The 16,104-nt window shown below is 58.3% G+C and overlaps 6 protein-coding genes across 6 annotated transcripts; 3 read left to right on the plus strand and 3 right to left on the minus strand.

The window, feature by feature from the left end:
* Positions 1–151: 151 nt before the first annotated feature.
* On the minus strand, positions 152–1,413 carry PHYSODRAFT_531620 (hypothetical protein; the record flags this gene model as incomplete). Its single annotated transcript, XM_009540007.1, has 4 exons — positions 152–520; positions 593–1,037; positions 1,098–1,268; positions 1,346–1,413. 4 exons carry the CDS (start codon positions 1,411–1,413, stop codon positions 152–154), a joined length of 1,053 nt encoding a protein of 350 aa, XP_009538302.1.
* A 413-nt stretch (positions 1,414–1,826) lies between these two features.
* Positions 1,827–2,990, minus strand: PHYSODRAFT_551045 (hypothetical protein; the record flags this gene model as incomplete). The annotated part of the gene is made up of 1 exon (XM_009540008.1): positions 1,827–2,990. One exon carries the CDS (start codon positions 2,988–2,990, stop codon positions 2,007–2,009), a length of 984 nt encoding a protein of 327 aa, XP_009538303.1. The 3' UTR covers positions 1,827–2,006.
* A 290-nt stretch (positions 2,991–3,280) lies between these two features.
* Positions 3,281–4,429, plus strand: PHYSODRAFT_389918 (hypothetical protein; the record flags this gene model as incomplete). The annotated part of the gene is made up of 2 exons (XM_009540009.1): positions 3,281–3,397; positions 3,524–4,429. Coding segments are annotated over 2 exons (1,023 nt in total), but the record flags the coding sequence as incomplete, so codon positions are not given.
* Positions 4,430–5,753: 1,324 nt separating this feature from the next.
* On the minus strand, positions 5,754–10,080 carry PHYSODRAFT_532111 (hypothetical protein; the record flags this gene model as incomplete). Its single annotated transcript, XM_009540010.1, has 5 exons — positions 5,754–5,952; positions 6,042–7,225; positions 7,268–9,559; positions 9,643–9,786; positions 9,856–10,080. The coding sequence occupies 5 exons, from the start codon at positions 10,078–10,080 to the stop codon at positions 5,754–5,756; spliced, it is 4,044 nt and encodes a 1,347-aa protein (XP_009538305.1).
* A 635-nt stretch (positions 10,081–10,715) lies between these two features.
* On the plus strand, positions 10,716–11,433 carry PHYSODRAFT_341670 (hypothetical protein; the record flags this gene model as incomplete). Its single annotated transcript, XM_009540011.1, has 2 exons — positions 10,716–10,803; positions 10,898–11,433. 2 exons carry the CDS (start codon positions 10,716–10,718, stop codon positions 11,431–11,433), a joined length of 624 nt encoding a protein of 207 aa, XP_009538306.1.
* A 3,894-nt stretch (positions 11,434–15,327) lies between these two features.
* Positions 15,328–16,086, plus strand: PHYSODRAFT_319813 (hypothetical protein; the record flags this gene model as incomplete). Its single annotated transcript, XM_009540012.1, has 1 exon — positions 15,328–16,086. One exon carries the CDS (start codon positions 15,328–15,330, stop codon positions 16,084–16,086), a length of 759 nt encoding a protein of 252 aa, XP_009538307.1.
* Between the last annotated feature and the right edge of the window lie 18 nt (positions 16,087–16,104).

The following is a 16,104-nucleotide window of genomic DNA, read 5'->3' on the forward strand; positions in this document are numbered from 1 at the left end:
TTGAGGACAAACTGCAGGGTGAAAATGGCGTAAGAAGGTGATGAACTTGCGTATTATTTGCAGACTTTTCCTGCTACATGGTTAAGAATTCGAGAAGTGGCTACCGTCATGTCATGTATGTGCAACGAAGGCTTGTCCAGCTTCCGAGTTTCTACTGGACGAAGGAGAACGCGCTGAGTCGCCCGCTGTCCAGTCTCGAGCTCGAAGTGGTGATCGAGGATTGTCGCGTCATTCCTCCACTTTGCCCTGCACCACCACCATAAATCCACGAGTTTCTAGCGGCCGCAGTCTGCTGGATCTTCTGGTAGGGCATGAGGTTGTCATCGTCTTCGTGATCGGACTTCGTCACGCTGTTGCGGCGTCTCCACGAAGCCTGGACGGCCTGCGAGACCTTCGGACTCATGACCAACGACGGTCTGGCGCTGTGAACACGCAGTGAGGTGCCCTTGGACATGATGGGCTCCGGCTTGAACACCTTGTTCACCGCCAGTTTACCCGGCGACATCGTGAGCTTGGACGGCTGCGGCTGGATCGGAGGGGCTGGCTTGTTGGCGTTCTTCTTCGGCTTGTTACCGAGCTGCACGTGGCGCACGTGAGGCTTCGTCATCGGACTTTCCTTGGGAACAAAGGCTGGGTTCGCGCCATTCGAGCGGATCAACGACAGCAGCTTGCGCGCGCCCTCACGGACCACCGGCTTGTAATTGCCAGTACGAAGGGCTTCGAGCTGCTTCAATAGGCCTTGGTCGGCGAGGAAGGCCGGAATGTATCGCGCCGCAAACGGTTTGATCTCAGCCAGCATCTGCATCAAGACGATCGCCTTGGCGCGCACTTGCCACGAGTGCTGTGCGTCGTCGTCCTGCAGTCGCGCGGCAAAAGCCGCACTCACATTTGCCGCGTCCAGCCGAGGAATCTGTGCAAGTAGCCGCCGCACACTTTCAGCGTCGGGGATGCCCTGGATACCTCCGGGTGGCGTGCACACAGCCACGAGCTTGGACTCGTATCCGCACAGCTTCACTGCGGCTTGAGCACAGTCAAAACTACAATGAAACCCGTCAGTATCCAACTCTTCAGAATACATGAGGGCAAGCTGCACTCACTTTTCGAGCTCGGCATCGGGTGTAAGGCCCACCCACGCCTTGCGAACCGACTTGGGGATGGGCTTAATGACCTGGCTTTCGTCTGGGCCATCGCGCGTGTCGTACTCCTCCTCGTTCTCGAGCAGCGCGCAGCGCTTGTCCGGCGAGAAGTCCTGGTAGTCCCAGTCCTCGCTGAAGGCACAAACCCCGAATCGTTAGCCATTCTGCCATGTAGGATGATGGACTGGAGATCACCAGATGCAACTCACATGGCCTGCTCCACCTGGTGCAGGTACTTGCCCTTGAGCTCGTCCAGGAAGTGCATGGCCTCCTCCATTCTGAGATGAGCTTTTGCTGGTGAGTTGTGCGTTGAAGACAGTTGATTCCGAAGTGATCGTCGCCAAGGCACTCAAGTCCATCGAACGTTTCACCACCCCACGCCCAGTACGCGATGGCTCTCGCGCCTCGCCAACTCATTGGCGACGCTGAATCTCCTCCTCCGCCTCTTGTCGGTCACGGACTAGCTAGCTGCCTGCGAGCCGAAATGGATAAGGTCTACGCGATAAATTTGGCTCACCTTGCGAATCCGATATGGCTTCACTGACTCCAACATGGCTACATGACACCCGTCAATGGAAGTAAAATGGCTGCATTAAAACTACCTACGGGCAGCAGACGTGCACGGGTGGAGAGCTCTGTCCTGCTATCACTGCATCGGGCCAAGCTCCTCGCGACTGCACTCCGCCTGGGCGACGACTCGGGCAAGCCAGCGAGCAGCCCGACAACACAAATCTGCCTTGACCTCGTCCGAAGCTAAGGCGTTAAAAGCCCAAAAAACACTCTTGTCCAACCTGTCCGCGATGTCGTCCACCTGTACTGCTGTCTGTCTGCCTGCTTCATTCTCGCCGCACTCGTCCACTAGCCGGCCTCTTACTTCTTAGCATCGAGCTTGAGGTAGTCGTTGTCGAAGTGGTGGAGTCGCACATAACCGTCCTCGGCGCCGGACGCGTAGCTCTTGCCGTTGGGGTGGAAGGCGATGGTGTTGATGGGGCCGAAGTGGCCCTTGACGCGGCCGAACTCCTCCTGGAAGACCATGTGGAAGAAGCGGGCCTCGAACTTGCCGACGCGGCCCGACGTGGTGGTGACGCTCATGGCCTCCTGGCCACCGCCCAGCACGACGTGCTCCTTGATGGGGGATATGGCGGCCGAGTTGACGGGGCGGTCCGTCTCGTACACCTTGAGCACCTTCATGGTCTCGACGTCCAGCAGCTTGGCCGTGTTGTCCTTGGACGACGTGATGGCCAGCGTCTTGGTCTTGTTGAACGCCACGTTCGTGATCTCGCCCGTGTGGATGTCGTGGCTCTCCAGCAGCTCGCCCGTCTGCGGGTCGAAGAGCTTGATGCAGCCGTCGCCGCCCGTGGTCATGATGGCCTCGTTGAGCGGCGTCCAGTAGGCGCCCGTGATGCGGCCCTCGTGGCCGTGGTTGGCGATGGTCAGCACGGGCTCGGCGCTCTGCTGGGCCAGGTCGGCCGCCAGCTCGTACACGAACACGGCCGCGGGCCGGTCCGAGAACTTGTCGGCCACCGACACGAACTTCTTGTCGCCCGTGGCGAAGTTGACGCTGCGGGCCGGGCCCGTGTGCTGGAACGAGAAGAGCTCCTCGCCCGTCTGCACGTCCCAGAGCTTGACCGACGCGTCGGCCGCGGCCGTCAGCAGGCGCTCCGAGTGGTAGCTCACGTCGCAGGCCCACACGGCGCCCGAGTGGCCCACGTACGTGCCGATGCGCTCGCCCGTGTCGCTGTACCAGAGGTTGGGCGTGTGGTCCTTGGCGCACGAGAAGAGCAGGTCGCCCTCGCGGTTGTACTTGATCATGGTCAGCGACCGGGAGTGGCCCTTGAGCAGGATCGGGCGCATGGCTGCAGTCTACGGGGGCGAGCGAGCAGGAGGAGAGGGGCGAAGAGGAAGAGCAGACCCAGCCGCTATCTGTTAGTTCTGGGTGGAGGGCGGCGCCACTGGCCAGGAGCGCCAGTGGTACATGGTACCATGCCCAAAACGTATAATTTGTGATTTGGTCCGATCAAATTTACACAGCGCAGAGCGGACTAAACCCCCCAAAGATGCTGCGCCGGACGAGTGCCTCGCTGCTGCTGCGGCGGCGCTGCGGCCACCACCTCCTGTCCAGCGCCGCCGCTGCTACGCCTTCGTCGCTGTCGCTGTCCCACCTGGCGCACCGGTGCCGCGTGCAGTTCCAGGCCGCGGACGCCGCGCGCACGCACCTGGAGGTCGTCCCCGTGCTGAGCGCCGAGGATTTCTCTCTGCGCGTGTCCTCTGCCAGCGCTGCGGACGTGCAGAGCCTCTTCTCCGTCGAGGAGGGCGCCGACGACAGCTCTGAACCCGTCAGAACGCTGCGCGTGACCAAGAAGAGCGGAGAGGACGCGACTGTGCAGCTGCTGCTGCCCCACACCGTCGACCTCAACGTGGCGGTGGCCAACGGCAGCGTCGCGCTGCGGGACAAGATCGAGGGCGACGTCAAGGTGGTCGTGGGCCGCGGGGACGTCTCCGTCAACAAGCTGCGCGGCAAGGCCGTGAGTCTCAAGACCAACGGCGGCCGCATCCAGGTGACGGCCCTGGTGGAGGGGGAGACCGTGAGGCTCGAGGCCAACGAGAGCGTCAGCTGCAAGAGGCTCATGGCCGGCAGAGCCGACGTGAAGCTGGGCAAGGGCGCGCCGGCCGAGTCGGACTTCGGAGCCATCTACGCGGCCACGTGCAGCGTCGTGTCGACGAACCAGAGCGGGGAGGCCGCGCTGCGTGTGGGCAACGTGCACGGATACCTGCGAGTGTCCAGCGACGGACTCAAGAGCGTGCAGGTGGACAGCGTCACGGGCGCGCTGGAGGTGGAGGACGGCGGGGACAAGTGCGACGTCGTGGCCCACTTCGACTCGTGGACGAACGACGCCAGGAGCAGCATCCTCGTGGGAGGCAACGTGCGGGTCTCGCTGCAGCCTGCTGCGCCCATTGAAGTGGAGCTGCACGGCACCAAGGTCACGGTTGGGGACGGCTGTGAGTTCGCCAGCAGTGAGATGGACCAGCTGGACGAGGACTACGCGGTGTTCACAGGCGAGCTCCGTGCTCAGGAGGGGGCGATGGCTGCTGCGTCGGCGTCCACGGGCAAGATCAACATGGACAGCGCCAAGGACGACGCGATGCGGACGTCCTTCTTCATGAAGGAGGGGGCTGTTGACAGGGACGACGATGCCACGTCGCCCCGGCTGTTCGTCCACGCGCTCAGTGGCGAGGTGACGCTGGACCAGCTCAACTGGATGGACAACATCAAGCGCAAGCACCTCAAGAGATAGAAAGCAATAGGGGCTGCATTAAACGAAATGGGTTCGCCCTTCAGCTACTGCTTGCAGTGTGGTTGTCGTGCAGTGGAAGTTCCCTTCCAAACTCTCTAGAAGGAAGTCTAGTAGTGAGCCGGCCACATTGCATTGTTGAAACGACCGAGCCGTATGACACACATGTCGTCCGCAATAGTAAAACGCAAGTGATCACTCTCGACTTTGCCAGCTCCTGCTCAAGTCTCCAAGCCGAAAGCAACCCATCCAGGATGTCACAAGTCTGGCCTGCTCCAGTGGCCTACGATGTGACCGTGGTCATTCTCACCGAGAAGCACAAGAACGAGGGGCGTCTCAAGAAGCGGCTAGCTTTCGACAGGATACTGCGCACCGTCGTATTCATCGCGGCACTCTTCATATTTGGGGTTGCCGTTCAACTGCTCAGTATCGGATTCGTCGCTCTCCTGACTACCCTCCTCGTGAGTTGTTCAACAAGCTACGTACATGTAAAAGTACTGTCATAATCACCAGAACAGCAGTGCATCGCTCATTGAGTTGCCAAAAAAATATACAAGTACTTCGTTTTGCACTCGTGCTGTGATCATGTTTTTTTTCTTCTCATCATACGCGGTTAACCATGCAACACTCCTACAAAATGAAGATCTGGTATTATAACTTCCGCTCAACCTCCACGATGTTGGGATCAGGAGGCTTTACATGATCAACGATTTCAGCAGTTGTAAAATGTTCGACCGAGTCAAGATCAACAACGAAAGAGAAATCCGATTCTTGTCTAGATCAACACAAAAGGTGTCGGATCTTTCCCAGCGGCCGCTTTGCAGATTGGATTCCTCGTACGCTGTGTCTAGCGCAGACAATTGTGAATAGGCTAAGCAAACAGCCAAGCGTCGACTCCGTCGATGGATTCACATTGCAAGCCCTCGCGAATTGTTTTAGCGTGAACCCATAAAATCGGGGTCCGGTTTTCCTGTGCTTTGCTCCTTCGGTTTTGCTCTCGTTTTCATTCGAGGTTCCGAATGGCGGGACTTCGGCTCGAAAAGCGCTATCGCTTTCCCTCGCTTTCAATTGAAAAGCGGAGTCAGATCACCAACCCCCTCCCGATTTTTCAATCGGGGGGTTGGTCCCCTTCATTTTAACTCGTAACCCGACTGAACGGCACAATAATTGTAAGCTGTTGGGGAAGACTGCGTTTTACTGTACGCATACGAAGTATTTGAGGCGCTGTGCCGAACAATTAATGCCACGGGCGAGCTACGAGCTGTACGACTCTGTCTGCTGTGGGTTTGATTGAAAAATTGCTGCTAAGAGCTTACGCCTCCTTTTAACTGTTGTCACGGCGCGACGAGGACGCGAGTTCCGGTGCTACGACGACGGCAGGTAGGCGACTCAAGGAGCTGGAGCGACTGGGTCGGCGAGTGCGCTGGAAGCTCAGCACGCGCATGGTCACGGCCTCTTGAGCTGGCAAGTCACCCGAAGCATGTCTGCGTGACGGCTCATCCAGCCCGTTGAAGGCGAAGCTACTCCCTGCATCAATCAGCACGCACGAATTAAAGCAAGTCAGTCGCGAAGTTATGCAGGTTTCACCTTCACCTTCGAGTTACTGCGGAACGTACGGGCTTCAGGCTGGGGCAGACTGGCCTTGAACGAGTCGTACAGCGGTAAGCTGTTGGAGCTGCCGGTACGTCGATTGGATGACGGTGGTTGGGCTGTCACGGCGAAAGCTGTGGGCTTGCCGTCCTTACTGCCTTTGCTGTCGCTCTTGTTGTCTTCGTCGATGGACTGCCCCGCTAGAAACAGTCGGTCGATGGAGGGGGAGCTGGACTCGTGCGTTGGGGCCATGGGGGCCACGGAGTCACCGACGCGCTTCGACTTGTTGGAGCGAAATCGCTCGCGCAGAATGTCCTCAGCAGTCGGTCGGAACTGCTGCTGGGCCGCAGTGGCGGTGAAGTCGATGGTCATCGCAGCCACGGGACACAGCAGCAGCAGAGTCCAGTAGCGCTGAATTCGGATCATGTGCGAGGGCACCCCGTACATGTCGTAGCTCATGAAGGTGAAGTGCGGGTAGACCAGCAGGAAGAAGATGAAGAGCCAGATGCTGAACGTCATGACTGCGAAGTGATACTTGTTCCAGTTGAGCGACAGCAGCACGACCTTGAGCTTCATGGTGCCCAGCAGCGCCGTATAGAATAGTGTTCCGAGCACGTACAGCCCCTGCGACGCCAGCAAAGTACCCGCGTAACACCCGAAGAAGCAGATGAGCGCGTGACCGACCGAGTTGATAATAGTGCGAGCGAAGACGCGCATGTTCAGGTCGCTGTCAAACTGCCCGCGTCGATAGAGCTGCGGGAACTTGAGCACCACATCCTCGGGGATGTCCTGGTCGAAGACGCCAATGACGATGATGGGGAGGGCCAGGAAGAAGTTCCAGCCTGCCATCACGAAACTCTCGAAGAGCGGAGCGCCTGACTGTCCATTGAAGAAGTTGAAGACGAAGAGGCTGATCACGAGCGCGATGTTCTTGTAGAACGAGTAGCGGATGACTTTGCACACGCGTTTGTAGTTGCATCGCCCGTGTAGCAGCACCAGTCTCGTCAAGAACCGAAATTGAGCCACGGCGTAGTCGCTGGCGTTCACAGCCTGCACTCCTTCTTTGCCGCAGATTCCGACGCCGACATGCGCCGTCTGAATCATACTGACGTCGTTGGCTCCGTCCCCAATAGCGAGCGTGATCGGCTGCTGGGCTTTGTTGCCTGGACGCCCTCCTTTGCGTACGAGCTGAACGATCTCCGCCTTCTGTGACGGACTCACACGGCAGGCGATCAACGCCTTGCAGACGCGCGCAATGTCCAGCAGCTTCTCGCTCAGCAGTTTAACACGCTCGACCGCCTCTGCTGACATCTTCACGCGCGTGTCACGCGACGGGAAAATGTGCACGAGCGCTTTACCGTCGCAAACCATGGCTAGATTTTCGGCTACCTGCTCGCTTCGAATGAGGCGCTGGATCTCGGGTGTCTCGTGCAATGCGTCGAGCTGCGCGCTCAGTGCATCAATGCGCTCGGCATTCACGTACAGCAACTGCATCTTGTCGTTGATAAGCCGACACGCGTGTCCGATGTTGATGGCAGTCTCCTCTCGGTCTCCCGTGAGCACCCAGACCTTGATTCCTGCTTGCGCAAGATCGAAGATGGCGGAGGGAACTCCGTCCTGCAGTTTATCCTCAATAGCAGTCACGCCCAGCAACTGCATGTTCCGCTCCACCAGCTCGGCACACGCATCCAGCTTAGCTTCGCGGTCTTCGAGTGACGTCGACGCTTCAATGTACGCTTTATTGTACTCTTTGTATTCTCCTTCAGTGAGGACACGACGGCCAAGTACCAGCGTACGCAATCCTTCACGCGCGTAGTTCTTCAAGTGTCCAACCAGTTTGGCGTGATCTGCAGCGTCGCCATCGTTCTGCCCCGTTGCGGCCCGTTCGAGCATCATGTTGTCGGCGCCTTTGCAGTACAAAATGTACTCGTGGGTCTCCTCGTTCACCGCCACAACTGACATTCGCTTCCTCGTCGAGTTGAACTCGTTCACGTTCACAATCGTGAAGCACTTGTTAGTCGGTTCAGGCTTGTACTGCGGCGTCAGATGGGGTGGAAGCAGAGACTGCTTGCGAGATATCTCCACCTTCATGAGCGGTGCAGGGGCCACGAAGTTGTAGCCGAGGCACTTCGCAGCCTTCACCAGCGCTTCCTCGTCCGGGGATGAAGCTCGATACGTGACAGCGCCCGTCTTGGAGTCGGTCTCGGGGATCACGGTGTGGCAGATCGACAGCAGCGTGAGGAACTCATTGATGAGCTCACCTTGCTTCCCCCCAGCGTACAGCGATCGCAGTAGACACGGGTCATCAAAGTGAATGCTGGGATCGAAGTGCACCTGGGCATCTTTCGGATCGCCGCCTTCCTCGAATGGAATCATTGAGTGAGTCGGCCCTGCGGACGATATAATCTCACGGATATCGTCCGTCGAGTTGATGTCGAGCCGCACAGCACTCCCGCTCCCTTCGCCGATGAACCCCAGCGGGTTGATCTTCGCCTTCGCTGGGGACGACGTCTGCCTCGATGCACCCGAAGTCGCGTGCGTCTTCACACTTGCCAGTGCAGCCACAGCTCGACCGATCTCCGTAGTGCCGAATCCGTACGAAATGCCACCGATCGAGCACTTGCGGAACTCCATGACGTTGCACGTGAGCGTGCCCGTCTTGTCGCTGAAGACGTACTCGACCTGGCCGAGCTCTTCGTTGAGCTCCGAGGTGCGCGCCACGGCGTGGGTCCCTTCGAACACCATGCTCGCGTCCGACGTGATCCGATTCGCCTGCAGCACCTTGATGATGTCGAGCGAGACGTACAGCGAAATGGGTACAAGGTTGTTGTACAGGATGAGGAAGGTGAAGAAGTTGACGATGAAGTCGTCCGCGCCGTCGCCCTCCTTGATGAAAGGCAAGTACCACACGCGGCTGGCGTTGTGGCTGCTCCAAGACGCAGCGGCGATCGCACTCGCCAAACAGAGCGCGAACATTGTAGTGAAGATCAACAGCATACAGCGGTTCGCAGTGCGGTAGAGTTTGCTCTGCTTCGATGGAGCGGCGCGTGAATTCTGCAGCAACTTAGTCTCACTGCCCGTGAAAATTACGAGCCCGACGATAAACGCGCAACTTCGTAAGTTGCAGCCTCGAAGAAGCAAGTTCTCGGGGCCCAGAGGCACAGCGGTCTCGCCCCGACCGCCCTCGTTAAGTAGCAGACGCCCAGTGAATGTGTACAGCTGATTGTTGGGCTGTTCGTGCTCCACTGACCCGCGCAGTCGACGCACTGCTGAAGCACACACAGCCTCTTGCGATAAACCATCGCCGTGGAGCTCGCGCCAGCCGACAAGTTGAGCCGTGGGCTTGACCGCTATCCTGCGCTTGAGATTGGTCTCACCGTCCAGATTCGACGTCTCAATGAAGCACCTGCCTTCTTCCTCGGAAGTGGCGAGGATCACCACGTCTGCGGGTAGTTCTTCATGGTTCTCCACGCACACGAGCTGGCCGACCTGTAAATCCTGCCACGCGATCATCTCCGTCTGGCCACCTGTGTTAATGATCTATTGACAAATGACAAATGCATAGCGTCTTTCAGCACCCTAGCAAAACTAGCTCGATAAAACGAGGAAAAGAGGCTGGTTACCCGACACAAGCGGCGATTCTGCTTCTCATCTGCCTGGTGGCGCTTGAAGTCCTCGCTCCCCTGTTTCACCATTGTTACTAGTAGGACAAATAGCAGGGGGCCAGCCGTCGTGAATCGATTCGTCGGCGACCATGGTGTCGCTAGCTAAATGGGCATATTCAAGGAGGATTGTAAAAAAAAGAGAAAGCTGTAGCTTTAGAGAGCTATGCGCACCTGCAGCACGGAGATGAGCAGGAAGTAGACGTTGGCCACGACTCGGAAGAACTCGAAGATGCATTTGGGCACGAAGCTCACGGCCGTGTACTTGGAGGTGACCATGACGTTGCGCGCGTACTGCTTGGATGTGATGAGCTGCTGGTTGGCATCCTTGTCGTTCAGGAAGGCGACGCGAGGCTCCACCGCAGCCGCCGGCGCCTGGGGAGCTGCACGGGGCTCCATCTTGGCGGCCGTGGCCGAGGAGGCCCCCCCATTGCTGCCCATGGACCGCACGTGCACGTGGCGGATCTCACTCTTGCTTGGGCAAACCAATGCGGCTGATCTTCCTCCCAGCGAGTGGAGACCCGTTGCACTCCAGAGAATGCGTTGACTCGGTCAGCGATTGAAATAACCGACGGACGGCGGCTGCAGCTTCACCTCACACGAGCCGACTTGCCCCCTCCGAGATAAGAAGCCACCGGTGTGCGTGGATTCACGCAGAGCTTGAGCGTCGCATTTAGCGCTCGCACAGCAAGGAGTTCCGTTGGAAAGTAACGGCTCGAGGACGTCCTGTATCACCATTGGCTGAAATCCAGCTTACTTGGGTTTTGTATATGTCCAGTTGAAGTTGAACGTAGCCATTTTGAGGGAAGTGCAAACTGGGGAAAACGCAAGTGGGAAACTTGGTACGTCGCTCACAGTGCAAATCGAGCAGGCTTTCCAGTGCTCAGAGAGACGAACTTGTGTGAGGTGATATCGATGCGTCGCTCTCACCGCGTTCTCCATAATAATAGTCGAGCCGTTTGCCTTTGGTGCGACGCTTGGGTCTGGAGCGTCGGTGCAGGAATCCGCCGCTAAAACTTCGCATTCCGCCAGCTATGGGCGTCGCGATCTCGCAGCCTGCGGATGGCCGCGACTGCAAGGACAGCCCCTTGGCCGTGGCAGCCGTCGCGGAGATCACGCAGTGTACGTGCAAGTTGAACGCCTATCGCTTAATTAACAAAAGGGAGTTTCTCAATGCTGAACTAATGTAAATATGCCTTTTTCGTTTCACTTGCAGTCACATTGGTACAGCTCCAGGCGCTGCAAGCCATGTGGTGCTCTGAGGACTCCAGGGAGGAGGGCGACTTGGCGACAAGAGAAGCGGATCTGGGCTGCGAGGAATTCGAGGCGGCACTGAACAGCGTCAATTTCGCAGCCTCTGACCGCGCCATTTTCGATCGATTGTTCACGCTGATGGATCGCACGGGGGACGAGCGAGTCCTCGCCACCCAGTTTCTAATTGGAGCTTCGGTCTTGCTTCGGGGGCCTCTCGACGTCAAGCTTCAAGCTGCACTGCAATTCGCTAGCGACGCGGACAGTTCGCCTGGATTCGAAGGGGGATTATCTCCTGACGCGCTGATTTTTGCTCTCACAACAATCGCTGCCGTTGCGAGCTTTTTCGGGGACCCACTCGTGCCTTCAGGCGATATTAACCGCGTAGTGGAGGACCTTATTGGGGCAGATGGCAATTGCTCGTGCGATGAGCTCGTTAAAAGTCTGGAGGACCACTCGCTCGTTCAGCAGTATGCGTATTCACGAGACTGCGACAATTAACCCCGCGAAATAATACACGAATGGTGGTGATCGCTCTCTAACCTTTGTCACCACGCTATTCCGGCACTTTTGTACGGTGAACAGCCCTGCGGAATGCTTTTGGCACAACTGCTCTCTATTGCAATCGGGTTAATTCCATACGCTTCGCAATTCTCTCCACGACAAACGGAGACGCGAGTTTCGTCTCCATCCTCGTCGCTTTGGCATCAACCGGGCAGCAGTGAAGAGCACGATAACAGATAATACCGCGCGGCGGTACCCCCTTGACGAGAACCTGTAGGTCTTCCAGTCTGGTGAATCGCTTGATCTCGTCGAGAAGATTACTCTTCGCATACTCGACAAAATCTTCCGAGGACGAAAAGCACTCGCGAGCCACACCACCGAAAGTGTTGAACGGCGATTCCAGAGCATCGTCACTGGCATTTAGTGATCCCGCGAGCGAGAGCAACCTTGCGCCCTGTTGGAGCTCCTTGAGCGTCCACAGAGGCATGAAGATAGTGCTGTAATCCTTCCTCACCGCGCGTAGCCACTCTTCATTCAGGTCTGTGAATACGACCATCTGACACTCTCCGCGATGTGATGGTGGAGCTTCATCTCACAAGAAAATCACCTTCTTCTTCCTTGCAGTAACCTCTTCGAGGGCGTCGAGGATGGTGTCTTCAGTTGGGCGCAGCGGTTCTCCTTCGTCGCTTCCCTTGAAAAGAGTGGCTAGTATCAGATTGCTTCGATGGTAGGCCGCCGCGATGACCCAAGTCTTGGGTTCCTCTTTCCGATGACGGAGGAAGAAGTAGGCGTAGAAAGAAGACGGACTTGCCGATACCTGCGAATTTCAAAGTACACGATCGATGAGCTCAACCCACCTGGCGTCCACGTCACCGTCACGCAGTTTGCGCGGTCGGCCAGCATTTCCGTCACGAGATTGTAGTATTTGTCGTAGCACTCGTGCACGTAGAAACTCTTGCCATTTTGGTGAACGGCAGGGGCGGCAGCTCTTCCGTGGGCTTGGGGGTATGGCGTCCTGAATCTGGGTCTGGACGGTCGCTCGTGCCGTGGCTTTCGTGTCCACTAGAGCGTGAGCGAGAGCGCGACCGATAGCTGCGACTGCGGCAGCGACTCGGGCTGTGCCAGGTAGGCGAGCGGCTGCGGGAATGGGAGACTGATAGGGCGGGCAACATGTAGGAAGAAGTGAATATCACCGACGCACAGCGTCGACCTAACTCCATAGTCATCGATAGAACCAGAGTTGTATCTGTAGCAGCTACTTGGTTCTCGGGATGTTCGCCAGCCACGGGGGGGGGGGGGGGCGAAGACTTGTCGCGCTGCCAACGTGAACGCCTGCCCCCCGCTTACAGTGCCGTCCAGTTTGCTGCACCGTGCACGTCTCCACCAAACGCTTCAGCGAGATTGCGCGTAAATTGGCTACTCAGTAGTAGTACTCACTCCCCCACACGTCCAACAGCTTCCTCTCCGCCTCCTCCCGTGCCTCCGTCGTGTTCTGCACTGTAGTCGATTAAAGGACATCCTCGGTAGTCACTGGTTCCTCTCAGGCGACTCGCTCCAGCGAACGCCGTTCGCCCTGTGAGCAGAGAGCAGCTCGCACCGCTCTCGGCGGACCCCGCAGTGCGGAGAAAATTGCGCGTGTTGTAGATCTCTTGCCAGGGAACTACACTCGTTGGGTCTCTCGAGTATCTCTGGGCGCCAAGCAGCGCCAGCGGCTCGGCGTCGTGGTTGCTTCTGCACCTTGAGACTCCCAACTTGAGACTCTTAAGTTGAGAGTTCACTTGCCGCTCTGCAGTACCCCACCTCCGCCGAGTTTCGCAATACGGCGTCGGTCGACGGCGGTTTTAGCGGCAGGCGCCGGCAAAGCGGGACTGCTGTACTTACTGTAGAACGCGAGCGGTGGCGATGCTGTTAACCAGCCCGAGCCTACAGTAGAGTCCATTCTCGCTGAAGAAGATGGATCGGCAATGCTGGGCAGGTTTCCGATCCCAGCCTGATGGATTTCGGTCTGCGACTCGCACAGCGAGATGCACGTGATGATGGCACCTTGAAGTTTACGGTCAAAATCGTCGACAGCTAGATCTTTGCTCAGCACTGACTCAGTAAGCTCTAATGCACCATTCCAAGCTATAAGCCCAATTGGCCACCGGGATCGCAACAGGCTCCGATGCAGCTAACCTGGCTTAGCAAGGCTAAGAGTGTCAAGCTTGCAGCGAAGTAGTTTGATGTTGTTCCTAAGAAAAAAATCATCCCCGTTGAGCTCGAGATCAGCTCCACCCTTCCAAACTCTAACACGCTTGGGCGGTGTGTACAGTACGGCCGCAGTGGCGTCGTGGGGTTTCAAGGGGCGTGGTCGAGGTTGATGCTCGACGGGGCAAGATCTCTGGGACTTTAGCTGCAATATTGAGCTCTGAAAATTCTACTGTAGCTCGGCTCAAGTCTGGGTATTGCCGACATTTGATTCAACACTGTTAACAGTGCTATTTTGATACACTCTTGTCAACGTCTGAAGCCGATGAGGCTCTAAATCAAGGCGACAGCGTTTCACAGCTCGGCTTCAACGTCGTATCGCTGCCTCAAGGCGCATGGTAATGGTACTGTGCCATGTAACTCTCTCGCTGGACTGATGTCATCGCTGGGTTGGCACCGCTGCAGCACCGCCCCCCACCCCGCTCGCGTCGCGGTCATGTCCGCCCCCGCAGCAGCCAACAGCGCTGCAAAAGTGTACATACAATGGACGGCGGTGAGCATTGGGGCTGGCCAAGCAGGGTAAGACTGAAGCAGCGCGAAGGTAAGACTGCAAGACGCGTGCACTTCTCGCATTGACCCGAGAGTGGGACCTTGCGCATAAGTCGTTGATCTGCGGCGCGCAATCACCGTCCGCCCATCAACGCGTCCCATAATTAAGTCGCTTCTGCCTCTTGGGACACACTATCCTGCGGCGGCGGCAAGCTTCAAGCCGCCGCACGCTCAAGCTTCTACAGCGGCACCGCCTGCACTACATATACCAACTGCAGCAGGCACCGTTCTCGGGCTGCAGCTCTGTTTTGCCTCCGCGCCCAGGCGCTTGGAGTCGGCGCTGTTCGGAGTCTCCGAATCGGAGCGCAAACCGCCCGCGTTAGCTAACGCGAGATACGCCAGAGTGTTGGTCGTCTCAAATCGGCCCAAAAAGTCGCTTTTTGGGCCGCTCCGCCTCGATGTGCTGGCTTTTGACGGCCCGACCGCCGAAACTCACTCGCTCGGCCGCCACGAACAGCTACAACTGCAAGAAGCTGAGTTGCTAAGCGTTGGAGCTGCGGGGCTGGCCACCTGCCGGCCCTCTGCTGCGCTGTCACAAGTTGCAAATTTGACCAGCCGCAGCCCCCAGCCACAACATTTTTTGCCATCTGCGGGCGTCAGCTGAGACTCGCGGAGCCGGCTGGCGCACGCGGTAATACATGTATATGTAAGGCGAAGTCACCGACTGGGCTTATCTTGCGCCTCGGAGGCTTGGAGGCCGAGCGCGGACGTCGAGCCAAAGCCATTGCGGCGCCCGATTTGGTCCGCCCTATTTTTGGCCCCCGAATCCCATAATCAGCGCGGGCCGTGTCTCAGCGTCTTGCCAAGAAACCTGCGGGAACGCATGCAGCATCTATTCTCGCAGGTTTTCTCCGCGTAATCCTTGGTCGCCGGCCCGGAAAGAGCTGTGCGCAGGGACGCAAACGGCGGCGAGCGCACCGCTCTTTGCGGGACGCAGCGCGGGCGTATCGCATCGAAGCGCTTTGGGCCAATCAGCGGCCGCGCGCCAAAGATAGGTCGGCTGGCTTTAGCTTTCGGCGCCTGCGTCAGGAAATGCCATTCTCGAATTTGCTCACAGCAAGACACTTCACCACACCCACACAACTACTAAGAGCCATGGCCTTCGAAAGCACCGTGGAGATCACGCGCGGCGGCGTGGAGACCAAGCAGGGCGCGCCCCAGCAGGAGGCGCCCGTGGGCGAGAGCGAGTCGGCGCTGACCTTCGCTATCCCGGCGCCTATCGCGGCCGTGCGCGCCAACGTGCAGGCCTTCGAGGAGGACAGCATCCGCAAGCTGCTGACGCGCTACGAGGGCCTGGACGTGCTGCCCAGCGGCTGGCGCGATGGCCCGTCCAGCAAGGGCATCCAGGTCGTGTACGGCGAGGTGGCCGGCAGCGAGTGGTACACCATGAAGACGACGGGCACGCTGCACGTGAGCGCCGCCAAGGCCGCGCAGCTTCTCATGCGCTGCGACATGGTGCCCAAGTTCGACGAGATGACCAAGGAGGTCAAGGCCATGGAGAAGCTCAGCGACGCGTCCGAGGTGCGCCGCGTCACGGCCAAGTCGGTCATGTTCACGGCGGCGCGCGACTTCTCGGTCGTGTCCACCTACCGCCAAGAGGCCAGCGGCCGCATCCTCATCGCCACGCGCTCGGTCGAGTACGTGCCCGAGCGCAAGGGCTACGTGCGCGCGACCATCCTGATCTCGGGCTACGTGGTGACGCCCCACCCGACCAAACCCAACGAGTGCGAGATGAGCGTCATCGCGCACATGGACCTGGGCGGCAACCTGCCGGCCATGGTCGTGCGCTACCTCGGGCTCTCCGCGCCCATCAAGCTCGTCGAGAAGATCCACGAGGTCACCCTGCGGGCATAGAGTGTTTGTGCCTCCTCC

This window comes from Phytophthora sojae (genome assembly GCF_000149755.1).
Source record: "Phytophthora sojae unplaced genomic scaffold PHYSOscaffold_14, whole genome shotgun sequence".
NCBI lineage: Eukaryota > Oomycota > Peronosporomycetes > Peronosporales > Peronosporaceae > Phytophthora > Phytophthora sojae.